The sequence below is a fragment of the Rhododendron vialii genome, chromosome 1a (genome assembly GCF_030253575.1).
Source record: "Rhododendron vialii isolate Sample 1 chromosome 1a, ASM3025357v1".
NCBI lineage: Eukaryota > Viridiplantae > Streptophyta > Magnoliopsida > Ericales > Ericaceae > Rhododendron > Rhododendron vialii.
The window spans coordinates 37,060,587-37,081,303 of NC_080557.1; the positions used below are offsets into that span (position 1 = coordinate 37,060,587).

Consider the following 20,717-nt stretch of genomic DNA (forward strand, 5'->3'; position numbering starts at 1 on the left):
GTCTTTACCGATATCGGATGGAGCTGATTTTTACCTAGACCTTAAGCAAAATATATTAAACAAAATGAGCGGCTCCGATTATCTTTTTTGAACCCAAAATGGGCCCAAACGCGCGCTGTATGCGCTGTCTGTGCCCAAGATGTTGTACCAGTAGCAGCATCCTTTGTTAATTGTTGGCAATAATTGATGACCCGACCCGTTTCATGCAATGGCTGGAGCCGTGGATTTTGTGTAATAATGCAACCAAATACTATTTGTTAAAGTCTTTGATTGAAGCAGGGGACAAAAAAGCACATGAGAGTTCATATGTGGAAGAGGGCAGTGGAGTAAATATTTCCTGTTGAAGGATATCCGAATCTGCACTCCCACATAGGCCTTCTTTTGTCCATTTCCTCCAAGACAGCCCCACAAACATCCTATCCGAGGGTCCAAATAGTTACTCCTAAACTAGTAAGTAGTATTAAATTTTCCACAATTCAAATCATATAAATATTAATTTCATATGTAAATAATTTATTCAAGGTTGCAAACGATCCGAGCCGAGCCGAGCCCATTCTAGGTGCATAACCAAGCACAAGTCTATAGCCCGTATCGAGTTCGAGCTTGGCTCATTTACTAAACGAGCCAAAAACTTGAGCCCTTAATGAGCCGAGTTCAGTCATTTACTAAACAAATCTCTTTAATCGAGTTGAGTCTTTCTTAACGAGCTGAGTTTCTTTCATATGGTCGGCTTGGCTCGTCAAAAACTCGAACTCACGAACTAGTGCTCAGTTGATTTGCACCCCTAAATTTGTCCTTTGTCCCAAAATAATTTTTTGATCTTATTTTTTTGATTTTCGTGAAACTTTTGTAGTTTGCGTGAATATTTTTACTTGTCGATTCGTCTAAGTTTTCCATATCTATATTTAAAAAATACTGTAATTGTTGTGCATATACCCGTTCCGCATTGCTTTCTTAAAAAATAAGTACTTATTTTCACATTTTTAAACTAAGAAATAATATGTTTACGCAAATAATTTTTCAATTTCTTTTCACCGTTCAAAAGATCTATCAAACAATATCTATATTGCTGGAGAAATTATTTCTGAAAATACATTATTTTTTAGTTTGAAATTGTCTTCTTAAAAAATAAGTACTTATTTGGGAATTTGGAACTAGCCACCGAATTGTCATTCTGAGACTATGTTAGAGCATCCCTATTGTAATAAGCAAATTGGTGTGGATAAACAAACTTAACAATAATGCTAAAAAAATACCTCACATTGTAATAAGCAAAATTACAAGTTTTTTAGCAAATAATCAAATTCCACATATTCCATAATCAAATTTAACAACTTTTACCAATAACCAAAACTCAATAACAAAACTCAATAACCAAACTCAAAACTCAAAAACTAAAAAACACCCTATGTTAGAATCGTCTCATTGAGACGAATAATTTGGTGTGGTCGGGTGCGTGATTGGATCTCATTTGCAATCAGACATAGGTGCATTGCGTATTGTTGGGTTTTTTTTGATAGAGATGCAAAAAAAACTAATGTGGAGGTAAATGTTGTTAAATTTAATTATGAACTAAATGAAAAATCAAATGCTGACGTAACACATTTTGATTACTGATTTTGATTATTCCCATTGCGGATGCTCTTATATCTCTTGCTTTGACGATTAATCATTTAATACTTTTGGAGCATTACCACGTAGTACTTCAAGACTTGTTCATGCTCTAAACTTAACCACCATACAATTAGATCATGCGCTACTAGGCTTTGCTCCAGGAGCAACCAATAATTTTTTGGTAAGAAAAATTTATTCAATGGTCTCGAGGCACTATCACGTAGTGCTCAACACTCTTATTCACTGTATATTTTTATATTCCCTTTTCCCAATTTAAATGTCTTTTACAGTTTTTCGTGTATTTTCAAATTTCAAAAAATATATATTTGTACTCTCTCCGTTCCAAATTCTTCGTCCTCTACAATTTTACGTGCAATTTTCAATGGCCTATATCTCTCAATGTATATGGACCCATCGAAATGTGTGATAACTGGTAAATTATGATATTGAAGCACTACAAGGCGATGACCCAAGACCACGAAATAATTACTCGAACGGGAGAGGGAAAGAGATTGCTTTGTTCGTTTCTTTTTTTAACTTTGTTTTTTAATCATTACCTTATTTTTCTCTCTAATTATTATTCTATTTTTTCAATTATTACTTTCATTTCTCTCTCTATCTCTCTCTACTCATTATCCCTCTCTCCAATCTTTGCTATATTTTTCTCTCACTACCCACTATCAAAACTAATGCCTTGTTTGGATAGCGTTTTTAAAAAAAATTCTCGACTCAAAAAACACTAATTACCCATACTTTTAATCATTACTTATTTCTAGATCCGATCATTATTCTTATTTCTCTCTTTCCAATGATTACCCATATTTCCAATCAATATTTTCATTCATCTCTCAACTTATAACCCTACAAAAATTTTCAAAAATTCATCCAAATACAACATAAAATACCCAAAACTAGCAAACTAACAAGTCCTGTATTAATAGAGAGGCGGAGAGAGTGAAACAGAGAAGTGGAGAGAGAAACAGCCAGGGAGCTTTACCCTCTCCCCAAGGCCACTGCAGAGGTGGTGGTGCCCCCAAAATTTGTGGTTGCAAGTGAGGCAGGCACCCGAACCAAACCAAATTGCTCTCTCTGGCTGCACATCCCACCAACCCTTCTGGTCAAATTAGGAGTATTAACCGAGAGAGAGAGAGAGAGAGAGAGAGAGAGAGAGAGAGAGCTCCCATCCACTTTTTGGTCAAATTCGTATTCTCAACCCTTTGGACTCCTCCTGCCAAATCCAAATGCTTTTCAGGTACAAATACTGGCCCAATCTGCCGCAACAACAAAGATTAAAGACTTGTGCGATTCAAATTTTTAATGATATTGGTTCAGAAATTTTAAACTAAGCATTCATTTAGTAACAGGTAAAAACACTGTAAAAGTTTAAAAAATTTATAGACGAAAAAATAAACAAAAAGTCTAGAGTCACCACACAGGCGCACACCTCACAAAATTTTTGCAATTTCAACCCTACGTATTTAGAAAAACGTATCTACCGATATCAGTTAGAGCTGATTTTTTATAGGGGCCTCATCTTGTCCGTTCATCCCAGAGAAGCTTTTGTAACCTTATCAGTTGGACTTCAGAGAAGCTTCTGTAACCTCATCTCGTTCGTTCATTCCAGCAATCAATGATTCAGATTTCAAAAAGACTTTGCGACAAGAAACTATTCTTTTCACGGAAAGCCTCTGAACAAAATCTAATCTAAATAATACTTCCTCCGTCCGGATATAATGGTCATTTTTTGGAGTTCGTGCCATTTTTCAATCGATTATATCTTCCAATTTATAATGCTTTACGTGATTTCGAAAACATTGTATTATAGAACTAATCGAAATCTATCAAACAAGATCCATATTCAATATGAAATTCACTACGGATTCAAAGATATAATTCATTTTTTAGCCGTTTAGAATAAAATTAAGAACAATTAAATTCCAACGGAAAAAGTAGTAAAAATATTTATGAACAAAATTTAAATAGTAAAAATACTTTTAAACGGACGTGATCATCTGAACGGCTCCCAGCTGTCCAAACAGACGGCAGATAAAACCATTTCCTTGCGGGTAGTATGCACAACTCATCATTTCCTTATCCGACGAAACGGGTCAATCAATTTCTCCAATTGGAGAAAAACAGGACGTCATTTTTCCGCATCTCGTTTTCCATTTTGACGATTCGGTCCGTCAATTTATTGATCCATATCTGCACTACCGCACAATTTATGTCAGTTTGGTTAAAACTTAAATACTCTTTAAGTCCATATTTTTCTTCTTTTTAACAACTAAGTACGTTATTAATTTACTACTGTATAGGAGTATATTTATGACAATAGAATCAGATTAAGGCTAAGTTCCGTTAAGAATTTTTTTAAAATTTTCTTATTTTGTCTTTATTTAATTTTTTTTTTCTGATCATGCTCTCGCCGGTGAAGTCCTACATATTTCATCCAGTTGTTTTTACGAATTCTTATTATAATAAAAAATCTATTTTTACAACTCACAATTCAGGTTAGTTATATAAATAATTGACCGAAAATGATATAGGTACCGATGGTTTCCGTAGGGAAACCGTACCGAAGGCCGCCCCGGGCCGTCTTCGGTCACCAGACAGTCGATCTGAGCCGTCCAAAAATTCTAAAAAAAAAACCGAGGGGGCTTAAGCGAGAATCAATGGCATCCGATATGTGTAGGGTGCTTGATCTAAACACCTTATATATACACGAAAAATAAAGTGTTTAGATCAAACACCCTACACATTAGATGCCGTTGATTCTTACGTAGGTCCTCTCAGTTTTTTTTTAAAGAATTTTTGGACGGCTCGGATCGGCCGTCCGATGGCCGGAGACGGCCTAGCGCGGCCGTCGATACTCATAGCAGTACTCATAATTGACTCTCGAGCTCGTTACGTCGGGAAATGCCCACAAGGCCGCGGTGTCCAAATATTTCAGTTTCTTGGAGTCATTGGAGAATTTACCCGATTCTTAACTTTAGATTTCAAAATTGGTCAAGTTGTACGTAAATTGACCTAGAAATTCTGTTAAAAAAAAATTGCCCACAAAGTTTGTAATTTTTCCCAGTAATCGGAGACGAGAGGAACGTGAGCCAAAGGAAGTTTTATACACAAATATATAAGTACCCACCTAATAATTCCCCTAAATAATAATAGAACCTTTCTTATCCCTCCCTGCCTTTCCTTCTTCACTCTCACTCTCTCGCCCTCTCTCCCCTCAATCAAAAGGTTTTGCACGCAATATTAAAAACCCTACTCCCTCTCCCTCTCTCTCTTCTCTCTCTCTCTCTCTCATCACCATGGATTCAAGCGAAGCAACGAAGACTGTATTCTCCAGAATCCAAACCTTAGATCCCGAAAACGCCTCAAAAATCATGGGCTTCATCTTCATACAAGACCCCGGAGAGAAAGAAATGATCCGCTTGGCCTGCGGACCCGAAACCCTCCTGCTCTCCCTCATAAACCAAGCCAAGTCCCACCTGGGGCTTTCGTCGAACATCTCGTCCGCGCCCCCGACCCGCCCCCGAATCATCATCCCGAACAACAATGGCTTCCACATAAACCCTTCCTCTTCTTCCTCGCCTTCCCCTTCCTCCCCTTGGTCCGTCTCCGGATTCAACAGCCCCAGCCCTAGACCCTCCCCTTCTTCTTCCCTCTCCTACGCCGCCGTCGTCAATGGATCAACTACGAATAACCCGTTGCCGATTAGTTCCTCACTCTCTCTCCCCGTGCTATACAACCACGACCAACAACAGAACCTCTCGTTCCTCGACGACGCCGCGTCGAAGAGCCTCGACTTTATGGACCCCGTGATGAGCCCCAGCGGGCGCAGCGACTCAATGCTGTTACCGTACGGTACTAACAACAACAATGCCCCGCACGGGCATTTTCATAGGAGGAGTTATTCTGTGAATGATGAGTTTCTGAGCGGTGGGTTTGAAGAGGGAGGGGGTGGGCTGGTGGGGGGTGGGTGGAGGCCGTGTATGTACTTTGCTCGAGGGTTTTGTAAGAACGGGGACAGTTGCAAGTTTTTGCACGGTGGATTTGGTGGTGAGTTTATTAACGATGCTGCTCCCATTGGTGGTGGTGGGTCTTGTTCGCCCGGGAAGATTGATGGGTTTGATGAGTTGCTGAGGATGAAGGCGATTCAGCAGCAGAGGTACGCTGCTGCGGCTTCTCAGCTCATGGCCGGTGGTGGTGGTGCTTTCCCGTATAAAGGCATGAACTTTGACTCTCCAAGGTATACCTTTTTGATTCAGTGTTTGTGTTTGGAGTCCATTTTTCGCTGCTTTTGAGTAGTTTTGGTTCTGTTTTTTACGCTACTGAAAGGGGAAGTTACCTATTTACCCTCTAATTATTTTATTATGGAGTACATTTTCACAGATTTTGAGAGAGGAACGATTTTTGATTCAGGAGTGCATTTTCCACTGTTTTTGAGTAGTTTTGGTTCTGGGTTTTTTGCTAATGAAAGGGGAAGATACCGGGCTTTGCTAGGGCTTTAATTGTGATCCCGCAAGTGGGTGGTGGGATTGGTCCCCAAGATTAGTCGAGGGGAAATTACCTATTTTTGCTCTAGTTGTTTTATTATGGAGTACATTTTCACTGGTTTTGAGCGTGTTTTGGTTTTGTTTTATTTTTTTGATATTGTTCCTTTTTGGATGGTGTTCTTGGCGTTGTCTTGAATATTTATGTATCTATGTAAGTAAAGATGACATGGACTAAAGGGGACCAACGAAATTGTAGGCCAAAACTTTGTGTAGATGTTGAAATGTTGGGTTTTTGATTGATTATTGTGGTTTTCTTTACGGCATTATGCTGCATTGTAGATCTGCGGCAGCGGCATTGATGATTGGGGAAGAATTTCACAAGTTCGGGCGATGCCGGCCTGAAAGAAACGATTTTTTGGCAATGGGTTTCGGAGGAAATGGAAACTCTAGCTCTAGACAGATTTACTTAACGTTTCCAGCGGATAGTACGTTTAAGGAAGAAGATGTCTCGAATTACTTTAGGTAATTGATTGTTTTGTTGCTCGACAATCTCTTAAAAGAGTTGAGAATGAAATTTTGAGTAATTTGCTAAGGATGTTTTTGTTTTGTTGATTTGAAAAATTTGAAGCAAGTTTGGACCAGTTCAGGATGTAAGGATTCCATACCAGCAGAAGCGTATGTTTGGGTTTGTCACGTTCGTTTACCCGGAGACTGTGAAGATGATTTTGGCCAAAGGGAACCCTCATTTTGTTTGTGATTCTCGCGTGCTTGTTAAGCCTTACAAGGAGAAGGGGAAAGTCCCAGAGAGGTAGAGACTTTCTACATTTTTCTCTTATTCTTGGTTTAGTTTCAGTTCTATTGCTCACTTTCGTGCATTGAGGATGCGTTTCTGATCGAATAATTTTCAGGAAGCATCAGCAGTATCCGTTGGACAGAGGAGAATTTTCATCGTGTTTAAGTCCACCTGGGCTCGACTCTGGAGAGCAGCCCTTTGATCACATTGGTAAAGAAAGAAAGAAGATTTCTTCTTTTTTTCTTTTCCACGTGCATTGTCTAATCTTGTGTATTCAAGCTCATATTCTTACTTTATGCAGGAGCAACTATGTTATACAATACAAAAGAGATGATTTTGAGGAGAAAAATGGAAGAACAGGCTGAATTGCAGCAAGCCATTGAACTCCAGGGAAGAAGGTTGATGCATTTGCAACTTATGGACTTGAGGAATCATCACCACAACCTCAGTCATCAATTACAGCCAAACATGGCTTCCGGCATTCCCATTCCCTCTCCTCCGCAATCTCGCCTCGATATCAATCAGAGTCTTGTGCTTCGGTCAGATGGGGTCAATCAGGATGTCTCAGAAGGTTGAACTAATAAGAAACTGTCCTTTCACATTTTGTTAGTTTTATTAGATCTTTTCTGTTTTCAGGAGGTTGATCTGTTATTCTTCTTTTTTCCCTTTTATTCTCTAGTTGCTGAGAAAAACAGTAGCCCAGCTGCAGCCAACTCTCTAACTGTTGCTACTGATCATCAGCAAGAAGTAAAAGAAGCTTGTGATGACGTCAATGGCCTTGAATCCAGCGACAGCAATGGCCTTGACAATGATGATTTCCATGAGAGGTATAAAGCTATAATTTCTCACTAAAGGGGGGGTTAACGACTCCAGGGTGTTTGTCAAAACTTTGGATTTAGCAAGTGTTGTTTCTGTAAATCAGAATCCAAAAGCATTAAAATGATATTTTTCTGAATCAGTTTTTAAGCAACTGTAAAAATTGTTTTTGGCCCCAAAGCGAAAGTAGGAGCAGAAACTTTGGCAAACATGCTGGCACTGTTTCTTCTTCTGAGGCTTTCGCAAACACCCTCATACTGCAAGCTCTATTTGCTTAGAATTTTTAGTATTTCAGCTCTATATTGTTTTTTATATTCGGTTCTTCCTTTTGCTTGTCTTTGGATTGTTTCGCATTGTTTTTTTCCCACCTCCGTCTGCTAATTTTTTTGTTTTTGTCGTGAGAGCAGTTTAGAGCATATCCTACCGGATAACCTCTTTGCTTCTCCTACGAAATCAGCTGGTGACCACAGTTCTATCTTCTCTACTGGTTTGCCAGACGCTGATGATAACTCCTCAGTTATAACAACTACTACTACTTCATCTAACACCATCCCAATGCTTCCCTCCACTTCTACCCTCACTATGGCTTCTCTAAAATCTTGTTACTTCCAAATGCCGAGGTATTTTGCTGGTCCTTTCTTTTTTTATATGCCATAACTAAGGTTCTAGTTTATTCCAATTTGAGTTGTTATTTTACAAAGTCTCCTTTTGGGCTAGAAGCCATTGAAATAGGTGATAGAGGGGACCATGGGCAGCATGGAGGGATTGACTTAGCTTTGGTAAGAGAGACCATCAATGTTGCATTTCGTCAATCATGTTGCCACAATTTCCGAAAGTTTGTTGAATTTCTAGTTGTATGGATCATTGCTAATGTTTTGCTTTTTTCGTTCATCTGTGCAGAAAGGAAGGTTTGAGTAGGGGCATATACAAGGAAGAAAAAGTCCTCTAGCTGTATAGCCAAAAAACCATACCCACAACAAAAAGATCTGTAAGGAAGATCTCCTCAAGATTACTGTCATCATCAATACCATACTACTTACAACTATACATATAATGCATACATAAAGGACAGATGAACTAATTGATGAGAGTGGGGTCTCCGTTTCTTTACTTTTGTACCCTCTCTGTAGTTGTGTGCTGGACCACACCAGAACAGTAGCATAACAAAGAGCTAGTAGAGTTACTTTCTAATATATTGTTGATTACCTTGTTTATCAGTACTACCTTTTGTTACCCCACTTATATTTTTGTGCTGTAAGTGAGAAGGGAGGAAAAAAATCAAGGAGAGAAAAGTTAGATAGAACTGATGTTTCTGTTGAGGGGTAGAGATTACCCCTAAGAAAATGTGGTAGAGAGGAGAGATTTGTTTTCAGAAAGCAGACCCATATAGAGTTCAAAGGAGCTGAAAAAGAAGTATACTACTATGCTGATAAGCAACACAAAAAGGGTAAGTACTGTAAATACTGAGGTGGTGGCTGAAAGCTGGTCTTTCTGTTACTCTTTTTCTCTTTTTTCAATGGCTTTTAATAATAATAATAAGGCATCTGTGATCCAGTGGATGAGCACTGAGGTAAAAAATAAAGGAAATTCTGGAGAGAGATGAAAAGAAAATAGGGGAGAAAGAAAAGGGTGGTTCTTTTCCAGTGATTAAAGGTTACTTTAGAGGACTCTTTTGTCTCATTTTGTGGTTTCTTTTAGGTGGACATGAAAGGAAGAGGGCCACACTCACATGGGGTGCTGACACAATTTTGAATGGTACGAGAGTACCAAAACACTCCTTTCACTTTCAGTCCCCATGGCCTCAGTCAGTTAAATGTACAGTTGTATAATACAAGGGCTTTGGCCTTTTGTTTTATGGGTATTGCTGCCCCTTGTGTTTTGGTTTGGCTTTTATTATATGCTAGATTGCTAGTGGTACATGTGCTCCCTTTCACTAGGATTTTTTTTGTTTGTCCTCCATTTGTGTTTAAAATTTCACTTAGACCAATGCTGCTGTGGCCAAGCAGAAATAAAGTATCAGAGTGGTGTGGCCTTTGAGTAGTTTTTTAGTACAATTATGTTAAAATAGTAATGGGGGTTTGTTGGGTTTCCCTCCTCTCTGAAGTCTCTCGAGGGGACCAGAGAACTAAGCTCCCCATCCAATGTTGTTGCCCTCCAGTTTTGTCCAGTTTCCGGTCCAGTTTGGGCCCACAATAATGATCAGAATTGTTCATTTTTGTAGAGTTCATCGAGAAGTATGTGCACACGACACGAAAAACTAACTTGTGCAAACTTTGGTAGATATATGATCAAAACAGATTTATGTGACGAAAAATGGCATGAGAAAATGTGATTTTAAACTTATATCCCCCATTTTCTCCTTGCACAAAACTGCTTCGTTTTCATATGGCTATTAAACCAAGCTAATTTTTCAGACGTCTATTTTACTCAATGAAGTTTAAAAATTAAACGAATACAATCATTGTTATGTGCCAATGACCCGCGCCAATTGACTTGTCAACTCTTAGCCTAATAATGTGAATCAAAACGTTAACTATTATGTGAATCAAAAGGTTAACTTCAGGTTTTGATAAAAAAAAGAAAAAAGAAAAGGTTAGCTTCAAGTTAATAGTAGTTGGTGCAGCATATAAAGCACTTGATGCTTCCTATTTTTCCCGATGTGAGACATTATTGGGGTGCTCACAATTTTCCTACTTTATGATGTAAGGCCCTCGTTGCATTGGCCTATCAATCTTAGTTCTGTACAACACATCATTAGGCTCGTAATAGATTTTAGAGGTGGCTCTCATTATGTAGACTAAGGTTGTGCTTTGATACTAACCGTAACGATCCTCACTAACCCTTAGCCTTACCACGTGGCTCAAAAAATTAACCTTAAATGAATAGTACACATATAAAGCATTTTTGCGGATGTGGGACCTTTTTGGGGTTCTCACACTTAAAGCTCCAATTCTGGGCTGGAATGGAGGGTAACAACTAACAACACTGGATGGGAGCTTGGTCCCTCTGGAGGGATCCTGTCGATCCAACTGATTCTCTGTCGGTTTTTAATTTTTTGGTTTTTTCGAAGGTCGAGCAATAGCATGATAAAATGTGGAAATTGGTACATTTTGGCATGCAAGAAAAATGCTCCCTTCATTTGTTCCTTTTGGGCCTTTCAACTTATCAAGGGAACATTATTGCTGCATTAGTCATATTTTGAGGTAGTTTTTTGTCCTCTCTTTTAGAAACAGTAGTGCTATTATTATTATTATTATTATTGTTATTTTTTTATTGCTAGGAATTAATTTCAAAAGAGAAGGATAACGTTTCAATTACTTTTGAACCAAGACAATTTTTGTTGTAAGGGATTGAGAAATGGGGCCGGAGAGAGTAGGGACATTTGTGGCTATATCTAATCTGCTCAGGACAGATATCTTGGTTCGGCCCAATTTTTACCCTCTACACTAAGTTCAGTGAACAATCTTACCGTCCATTGATGGCGATTGGGAGTGCGGTTTAAATCTGGGACAAACTAGCATGGATTGGGCAAAGCCTCGAATGGTCCTGTGGCTGTGGAGTCGGTCACCCCATATCAAAAGCTTCTTGAGGCCCCTACTAGTTCTGGTAATCAGTAGTCAAAAAAAGAAGATATTTCAATCTCTTATTTCCTTTGTACTTAGGCACACACAAGCCTAGGATTCTTTATTCATGAGATAAAAGTAGGCCTTCCCCTTCACATCATTTCATACTGTTCTTAATTGTCGAAACTTAATTGAAAGAAAGCTGGTATTTGGGCTGCTTGTTGGGTGAGAAAAACCCAAAGTGCTTCTCACTTTGTGCTCCAGTCTTCTGATTCTCATCAAACATGGCAAACAAATAGGTCTCAATAGCCCTCCCAGGCGTCTTTGGACTCCCGCCTTTCACGTGATTGATAAGATTCCTGTAATAAGTCCCTGCGTTCTCCATCGAAGCCGCAGGGCCGCCCGCGGAGGGCCATCCGCTCTTTGACACCACGATTTCCGCTTTGGGTCCACCCGCCTTCTCGAGGGCAGAGTAGGTAGCGTCCAACATGGCATCGAAAATGTTCTTGTAATGAAATGGACCATCTCGAACGACAACTCTTGGGGCGGTGAACATGGCGTAGGGAAGAGGAACGTGATGGGGGGATTGTTGATGTGGGCGAAGTAGGGGTATATGTTGACTAGCAACGGGTTGTTGGTGTTCCTTAGGAAGCCGATGATCGGTCCCATGAATGACCTTGATGCGCCTTCGAAAGAGCCACGCCAAGGAGGGTACGAGTGGCTTAGGAGTGCTGAGTAGGTTGCAGTTGAGACCTGTTATGTTGGGAATTTAGACATTCATTTAGATCATTTTCCATCAAAAAAAAAGAAAGAAAACCATTTTCATTAACATGTACTAACGTTGTCAAAAGTTGATAAGCAATTAAAGTAAATGTAAAAACAAGCAATTAACCTGTATGAATCATGAAATTTACTATGAGATGATAACAGATAGATCTCACTTAGTTCCACAAATTAGTGTGAATTTTTTTTTAAAAAATTTGGAACAAAACCTTGATTTCGTCCTTTAATCCGGCTGAGGCAATGGCATTGTAGATCTTTGACATTGCAAGGAGCACAAACGGAGCAAGGTGAGCCGTGGGTTGACTGTGGTTGGGATTGACCTCATTCCCTACTGCTATGATCCGGAACTTGACGTCCGGATAATAGTTGTGGACATTGTACCGGACCCACTCTGCTGCAGCGGGAGCGTCGATAGCGAGGACGTCAAGTACTAGTTCAATGCCGGATCCCCTGAGGGCTTGGAGAGCTTGTGGGTTGGGAGCATACATTCGCATCCTTTGAATGCCATTGGATTTGTAGAGTTGAACTACTTCTTGATTGGACGGTAGATTGTTGCCCAGTTGCCCGTTGCGCGCCCTTACTTGAGCACCACCTGCATTTGAATGAGCAACATGTTTTTCAAAATAATTGATTTTTGTCTACTTGCGAAATCAGGTAAATGAATGATTTCGATCATCAAAATGGAATTGAGAAGGATCCAAAAAGTCCAAATTGGATCCTCAAATCACAAAATGGGACGAGAGATGATCACTTGTCCTAAAGAAAATTATACTACTCCTGCCTCTTTTTGTCAAGGAAGAAAACTACTACATATATACCCAATTTACGTACACCACTTATGTTATGCGTGGGCTCAATGTGTGTTTCAGCCCAGAATCAACGCGAGAGTGTGTCAGTGAGTATCAGTGTGATACGGAGGGAGCACGACACTAGATATACGTTACTCACGTATTCGGTCGAGATCGATGACAAAGATTCATGAAATGAGAGTTATACTCGTATTATCAATCAAGCCAAACGAAGTAGAACAAATGACAAACACAAAATTATATGTAAATTCGGATTAAGTTTGATACTGTCATTCAAGATAGGGCTCTTTATGCAAATGTTTGAACAAAATTTTAAAAAAAAAGAAAGATAAATCGATTCCAAAAAGAGAACTTACTCGTATTGAACATATTATTACAAAAATTCAAAAGTTAACTCATATTAGACCTTTTTTTTTTTTTTTTAAAAGTTAATTTGGACTCTGTATTTGATATGCTTCTTTTGGTAATAGATATTTCATTCGTTCCTTTTAAGTGTTCACCCTCTGAAAATTTTCGCTGTCTCAAAATAAAAGTATCCATTTCAAATGTGAAACGGGTAATGCCTGTTAAATTTTTTATTTTACCCTTCTTTTAGAGAATTGAAGTATGTAGATTTCAAATGATCACTTTAAATGCTCAAGGGTATTTTTGAAAAGTCAACTTTTCAAAGTGTGATTATGTTTTCTTAAAAAGTTACTTAAATTTTAAATGGATACCTAAAACAAGACAGAGTATTAGTACAATGAATTTTGTTTATTGAGATGGACAGGTGAGATGCTGTGTAGTGCACCCTTACAATACAAGTTCTCAGGTTGGAATGAGAAAAGCTGTAGTGCATCAGCCACACTGCACTGTGTAGTGCGGTCGATCCGGCCGTCCATCTAGGCACGAACGACTTAGATTTAATCTGAGCCGTCCATTGTTCAGATTAAAATTCGAACTGTCCATTGCCGACCATTAGACCCCTACACGTGTAGTGCGGGGGGTGCACTACAGCACCACAGTCTGGGGTACAGTCCTAACCATTAGACCTTCTCTACCTCCGTCGCTGGTTTTGACCCCAAGGATACCAAATGAGAGAGAGAGAGAGAGAGAGAGAGAGAGAGAGAGAGAGAGAGAGAGAGAGAGAGAGAGCTGCTATCATGTGAAGATTAGGCAGAAGTAGCACAAGAAGCAACAGAGAAACGAGGAAAGGGAAAGGGTTGTAGAACAATATTGTTGCATGAAAAACAGCCATTTAGAAGAGGAAAAGGATCAACTACCAAGCTAAGACTAGAAGTATCTAATCTCTAGTTCAAAAGTTGTATGTAAGTGATCATGTAAAAGCAATATTACACTATAATGTCACCTCCCTTTTATACAGGCGAATTAAGCAATTTTTTTTTTTTTGTTTACGAATGATGATGTAGTTGAGCCGAGGCCATTCATTCTAGGCAAATCACATGCTCGTCTTGTAAGACTAAATTTTAATTTAGTCATTGTGGTGGTACACATATTTTATATGACATATATTGATTATGAGTTTAATAGGATTCTCCGTATCTTATTTTATTTTATTGGTCAAATAGAGAAATTGTTTCCTAAATAGACTCTACTTTGATGGGAAGCGAGTATAATGTTCATGAAGGAAACTGGTCCTCTCTCTGCCTATAAAAGAGCATTTAAGGTTCCATCAACTTAACGTGTGATACTAAACAGTTAGAAAGAAAGGCAAAGGAGAGAAACCCGTTTTCCACCTAGGGCTTAATACTATAGCAAAATTATTGTCGCTTCAAAAACTTACCGGATCTCTCAAGTTCCGCATAAATGGATCCGGGTACGCCGCCGTTCTTGATTCCTTAAGTTTCCGCTTAATGATTCTCCTGCGATAATCATGATAGTTCTAGATCCTGGCATAACGTACGTAGATCGTTAATTATTTAACGCCATTAAGAATATAATTTACATGTGGTATCAAAGCTATCAGGTTTGTGGACATCATGCATGATTTTCCACTAACGAATAAATACTTGAATGTTCGGTTTTATGTTGCGGTCAATTCTGAACCAGCATCGTAAAAGAATTTTGATGCTGCTCTTCGGGAGGCTAGGACACGTCCCAGCCACCGCATATTATGAATAATATACATTTCGAGGGGTATCAATTAATGTTGTGTGTATCAATTAATGTTGTGTAGGTTAAGTGTATTTTACTATGATGATATAGTCGATGCATGACATGTTATAATGAATTTCATGATGATGCTATGATGATTCGATCACTTGTATGTACATATGGATGATGGATACATAGTCTCCTCATAAGAATGGTTTTGTGGAACCCTAATTCCCTGCTTTCCAGATTTGGCTATAAACCCACTTAAGAAAATTGATTTTTGTGTGAGCACATGACACGACTGCTCATGGTATGATCTGTCCATTATGTACAATCGGACTGCTCATGCACTTGTGGTAATTTGTTTTTTATTCACCACCTAATGGTTATGTGCAAAAATTATTGTTTCGACGGATAATCTACATTATGGTCGATTTGGTAGTCACCAAAGTGATCCAATCATAATGGTTCGTAGAATCGTCGAATTTCAGTTTTATTTGTGAATACTTCGTCATTCGCCTTATGTCCATAAAGAAAGTTACTGATTTGAGTATAATATGGAAGATTTAGTAGTCACCAAAGTGACCCGATCATAATGACTCATAGATATCAAATCATATTATGTAATTGTGAATAATCTAAGATTCACCTAATGTCTATGAAAATGTCACTATTTTGATTTGACTCTATGTAATGATACGGTCTGGCAGACGCAAAGACAATCGAACTGGCATGTCAATAAATGTTAATCAAATTATGAAATTTAATACCTATTATGATCAGGTGTTAAAATAATGATATTTTTGTTTCAATCACCTAATGTTAGTGCAAAAGTCATTGTCTTAATTGAAATCTATTTTAAGATGTGGTTTGGTAGTCACCAAAGTGGCCTAACTAGAATGTTTCAAGATTTCAATTAAATTATTGAGACTTAACATTTATTTTATTTGATATTTATATTACGATATGGTTTGGTAGTCACCAAAGTAGCTCAACTGGAATGACTCATAAATATCAAGTTATATATGAAACTTATTTTCATTCCTAAGTGTTAAGCATAATGACTTTGCAAATCGCAATTCTCTAGTTGCATGGATATTAGGTAGGCCCAAAGGTGAACCACTTCTAAGTGATTAGTGAATGAGAATAGGATAATTTATAAGTATTCATAATTGAGATTGGATTTGGATACTCAAAATTAACAAACCTACTTAATTGTGAATCTTTATCGATTAGACCTATTGGTAACAGGGAATCACCATAACTGTTAATAGTGTAACATTAGATGAACTCAAAGGCAGATCACCGTTGCACTATTTATTACTGTTTGGACAAAATTTATTTTGTCAACTTATTGATTACTCAAAGCATTATTGTAGTAAGCATATGTTATGTGTGTATTGTCAATATATTTGTTTCGCATTCACATGCTTAGTCTATTTTGTTTCAATTTAAATGATTGACTTTCACATATTGACAAGGACAAGATTAGTTTCTTTTTAAACTAGATCTTGATAAAGTATTTTAGTTCTTGAGAAATTCTTCTATTCGTTTTTCAATTTGAGAGTTGTGAAATAATTTTTATTTTTATTTTGGTAAAGTGTGAATGAAATGTGATAGACTAAGCTTTATGTTTGTGTGAATGTTTAAGGTGAGCACGATTATATTTATTGTGCTTAGAATGCTTGAGGATGCCATTGATGTTATATTTGGCCTACTCAACTAAAGTACTTGAGAATTAAAGTAGAGAAAGCCTAAAAGGGACATCAAGTTAGCACCATCTGGTGTTAATGAGTCTACTAAGAATCTTAGACTCGAAAGAATAAAAGGATAATGATATATCTCACCTCTGTAAATAGTTGAGACATTATCAGAAAGTTTGTCATAAACGGAGGAAGTGATTCGAAAGGGGAAAGTAGGTACTAGTGTTATATATTTCAAATCATACCTAGCTAATTTTAGTCCCTCAGTTATAAAGTGATTTGATTATGAGCTACTACTTATGTTTATAAACCAAGATGCAGAGAGATTTGAAGTTATTGAAAATATAAGTGATAAGCACCTAAGATTGTATGATCGTGGTGCTTAAGTCCTCTAGTTTGTAGCGTCTTTATTTATAATTCTTCGTTTTTATTCGATATTACTCGTAAGGTAGTGTAGACACCCCAATCTGGCTTCCAGATTAGTTTACTTACGGTATTTGATTCCCCGATGATGAAACGGATCAAGAACACCCCGGAAATGTCGAGTGTTTGAGCTTTAAGTGTTTGCAAAACCCTTGAACCTAACCTAGCCTAAGCCACTTCAAAAAAACCAAAAACTCTACTGATGCGCGCCAGGGCGCACCATCCCGCGCCAAGGCGCAACCATCGCGCGCCGGGGCGCACCATCGCGCGACGGACTGAAACCATCGCGCGATGGTCAAACTACCAGGTGGTGGTCAACAGTCAAAGCTTGATCGTTGACCATCGCGCGCCAGACTGACTCCATCGCGCGATGGTCAAAGCTGTCCCCATCACCTTTATCAGCTGGGATGCTTAGCCACCAAGCAAACCTCAGCCAGCCTCGTGGACTGGCTGAACTCCTCTCCTTGCACCAACCAGATTTATCACCATCCATCCCTATAAATACTCCCATTCTTCTTCCATTAAAAGGGTTCAACAAATTGATACATGAAGGGCTAGAAGATCCATACACCTTGGGTTCCAAAAATTGAAAGGCTAAGCACAAGCTCTAGTGCTTTTCTTCCAAACTCACAATCCTCCATTTTCACACTTCAACCATCCAAGAACAAAGCTTGTTCTTTGCTTCTACCACTCAAACTCCTCAATCAAGCCTTCAAACATCAAAGTTCAAACACCTTTCAAACTCAAAACCGAAGGTATAGCTTACCTTTGTTCTGTTTTCTGTTCTGATCCTTGAGGGGGGCCGGCAGGGCCAAGGCTGGTAATCAATACCAGTCCTGGTCCTAAAGCTGGCAAGGTTTCAAAAACCGTCATGGTAGGAACCAGCGCGCGATGGTCCCACTCTCTCGCGCCACACTCCGGTGCTGTACGCGATGGACCACGTGGGGATTGGTGTCCTACTGTTTTATGCTTTATTTTGTGTATAGATCACTCTGTTGAGCATGTTAATAACCAGTTTACTGCTTTCCTTTGTTAGAAATTGCTAGCCGTAGTTCAATTTGCATGTCTTCTGTTTTGGAGTACCCCTGGGATCATTCTGGACCTGTCCCAGAACCCAGAAATGTGTAAACCAAACACTGGTCCGCGCCAGGGCGCACCATCGCGCGCCAGACTAGCTCCATCGCGCGACTGTGCACCAGGGCGCATCCTCGCGCGCCAGACTCACTCCGTCGCGCGACAGAGCGCCAGGGCGCATACTCGCGCCCCAGACTGGCTCTGTCGCGCGATAGTATGCCTCTGACCAGTGAGCGGCCTTGCACGGGTAGCTTAGTTTTAGGCCATTATTTTGCTCCACACTATTTATGGGGTGTTTTATTAATTTGTAGGGCTTTACAACCTTTAAACTGTATATTATGCTGCTATACGAACTGCGTGGTTTGTCCTGGGTGTGCACTGGTCCTTCCAGAGCCCAGATGGTTTGAGAATAAGTGCTGTGGGTTTGAGCTCACCGGCGCGCGCGTGTCTTGGAGTTGTGCGCGCAGGCGTAAACAGCATGCAGTGACTTGTTCAATGCATACTAGTTTCTTCCTACGCATGTCACTCCAAAACAGGGGCCTCCCTGTTTGTTTAAACTCCCGCAGCAGTCTGTTCTCATCCTATACTAACTGTTCATCCATGCTATCACTCACATCTTGCAAACATGTTACAGTTTTAAATCCCCGATTAACTGTTCCCCTGCCCTAATTGGCTAAAAATTGATTAATCAAACAGAATCGCAAACAAACATCTTTCGCAAATGCCTAAGTAGAGACCGATCTCCGGATTGGGCGAGAGGGGTGCCATAAAACCCTTCCCCTCTTGTAACCTGGCTCCCGAACCCAGATATGGTTATGACGGACTGGTTCCTTAACTTTTTCAAATCAAACAGCGCGACAAGTGCTTCGAAATACGGTTCCTTGGGTGTCAGACCTTCAAACCCGAGTGGCGACTCTGTATTTTGCGAGCGCTTGCTTCCCCGCTCGCGCTCCCTCGACCCGGGCCCCTTGCGTTTTGGAATCTGAAAATTCCAAGGGCACGCTGCCCACAGGTAGTTTGTTTAGTGTTACAGGTAAAACGTCCTGAAAAGGCGTATTTTGAGCACGAGGCTAACCCCCAAGAGAGTTCAAGTATCCGGGCCAAGTGAAACTTCTGCTATGAAGACCCAAGAGCGAAGGCGTGAGGCGCGGGTGACTCCGGGACCATTAGCTACCAAGATTTGAGGGTTGGCCTGAAGACCTGGAGTTAGTCTCCCCGTATCGATACAGCCTCAAGCCTTATCGATTCGCATTGGCTTACTGGGAAGGCAGCGAATGATGTGTCGATACGGATTAAGGCCGTATCGATACCTGAGCTTTTCGGGGACAATGGTCATTTCAGCTTAGCTGTGTGGTATCGATACACTCCATAACAAGTATCGATACTATGAGCTTTCGGCCAGATATTTGCTGCGTTTTGGACTTTCCACTTATGAAATGTTTTCCTTTTCTAGTATGTTTTTAGATATTTGATGAGAGAGAAGAACCACTTTGTATAAATAGGGACTCCATCTCTCTTCTCACCTACCTAACACATTATTAATTTTAGTTTTTTCTCCATTAAAGCTCTTTTCAAGCTTTTAAGTCATTTCCTTCAAGAACCTTGGTAAGTTTAAGTTGTTTGTTAATCTTCCAAGTATTAAAGTTGTAGCTACAGCTTGGATCTTCCTTAATATCAAATTTGTTTTCGTTTTCATCGGTTAAAAATCATGTCTCGTTTTTATGCTTTCTTTTGTGCTTTAGCTATGAGTGAGTAGTCGGGTAAGTCTCGGGATAATCTTTTCCGAGGACTTAAAATCATGATTTTCGGAATCGAACTAACCTAGCCATTTTGGTCTAAGTGAGGGGTGTTAACTCCTTAGTATGTCGTTTAGTCAAGCGGCATATCGAGGGCTCGTGGCCTCCTATGTGTTAGATGCATTAGCAAAAATAGGTTAGTTTAATTCTGTTTAATTACATCTTTTAATAAACGTAGTCGTTACAGTTAAATCTGCCGAGCATGAGCACACGGTCGTGACTCTTACTTGAGTTATAATTAAGAACCAGGAACGGCCTTTGTCAAGGGATAGACAATCCCTAGACTTGCCTCTTTTAGTTTATAAAGTTCATTTCTAGTTTTTTTCATTATCATTTCCACCATTTAAAGTAAAATCAAGTTGGTCGTCTTAATTGCTGAAATCCACCTTACAATACCTACAATCTGATTGAGCTATCTTTGATTCCCTGTGGTACGATTCCGGTCTTACCGATTTATTATGCTACCGACGATCTTGCCCTACGTTTGGGGTTTTCTCAACCTTCTATTTGAAGGCGAGGTTGTGGCAGCAAGCAATAAGCCCATTGAGTTCTAAAGAATTGTATTACAGTTTTTATTGAAAGGGCTTTGTGACGTATCGTTTGCTATTTAAGAATTGATCATCATTTTCTATTTCTAGAATGTTTATAAATTTAGTTTCTCTAGTCCAAACTAGATTTTGATAAGTTTCGAAACTAAAATTTATGGTGATTGAAAAATACTAGTTATTGTGTTATGGTATTTTATTATGT

General features: G+C 39.2%; 1 protein-coding gene and 1 pseudogene across 2 annotated transcripts; one reads left to right on the forward strand and one right to left on the reverse strand.

Moving 5' to 3' along the window:
- The first annotated feature begins 4,782 nt into the window (after positions 1-4,782).
- LOC131335128 (zinc finger CCCH domain-containing protein 22-like) lies at positions 4,783-8,942 on the forward strand. 2 transcript variants are annotated; one of them, XM_058370384.1, is made up of 9 exons: positions 4,783-5,866; positions 6,453-6,635; positions 6,742-6,921; positions 7,022-7,116; positions 7,208-7,477; positions 7,586-7,733; positions 8,130-8,342; positions 8,440-8,501; positions 8,623-8,942. In XM_058370384.1, the coding sequence occupies exons 1-8, from the start codon at positions 4,926-4,928 to the stop codon at positions 8,447-8,449; spliced, it is 2,040 nt and encodes a 679-aa protein (XP_058226367.1). In that variant the 5' UTR covers positions 4,783-4,925; the 3' UTR covers positions 8,450-8,501; positions 8,623-8,942. The 2 variants fall into 2 exon arrangements, with proteins under 2 accessions (XP_058226367.1, XP_058226439.1); XM_058370456.1 differs by having other exon boundaries at positions 8,443-8,501.
- A 2,530-nt stretch (positions 8,943-11,472) lies between these two features.
- On the reverse strand, positions 11,473-13,758 carry LOC131331302 (glucan endo-1,3-beta-glucosidase-like; annotated as a pseudogene).
- Between the last annotated feature and the right edge of the window lie 6,959 nt (positions 13,759-20,717).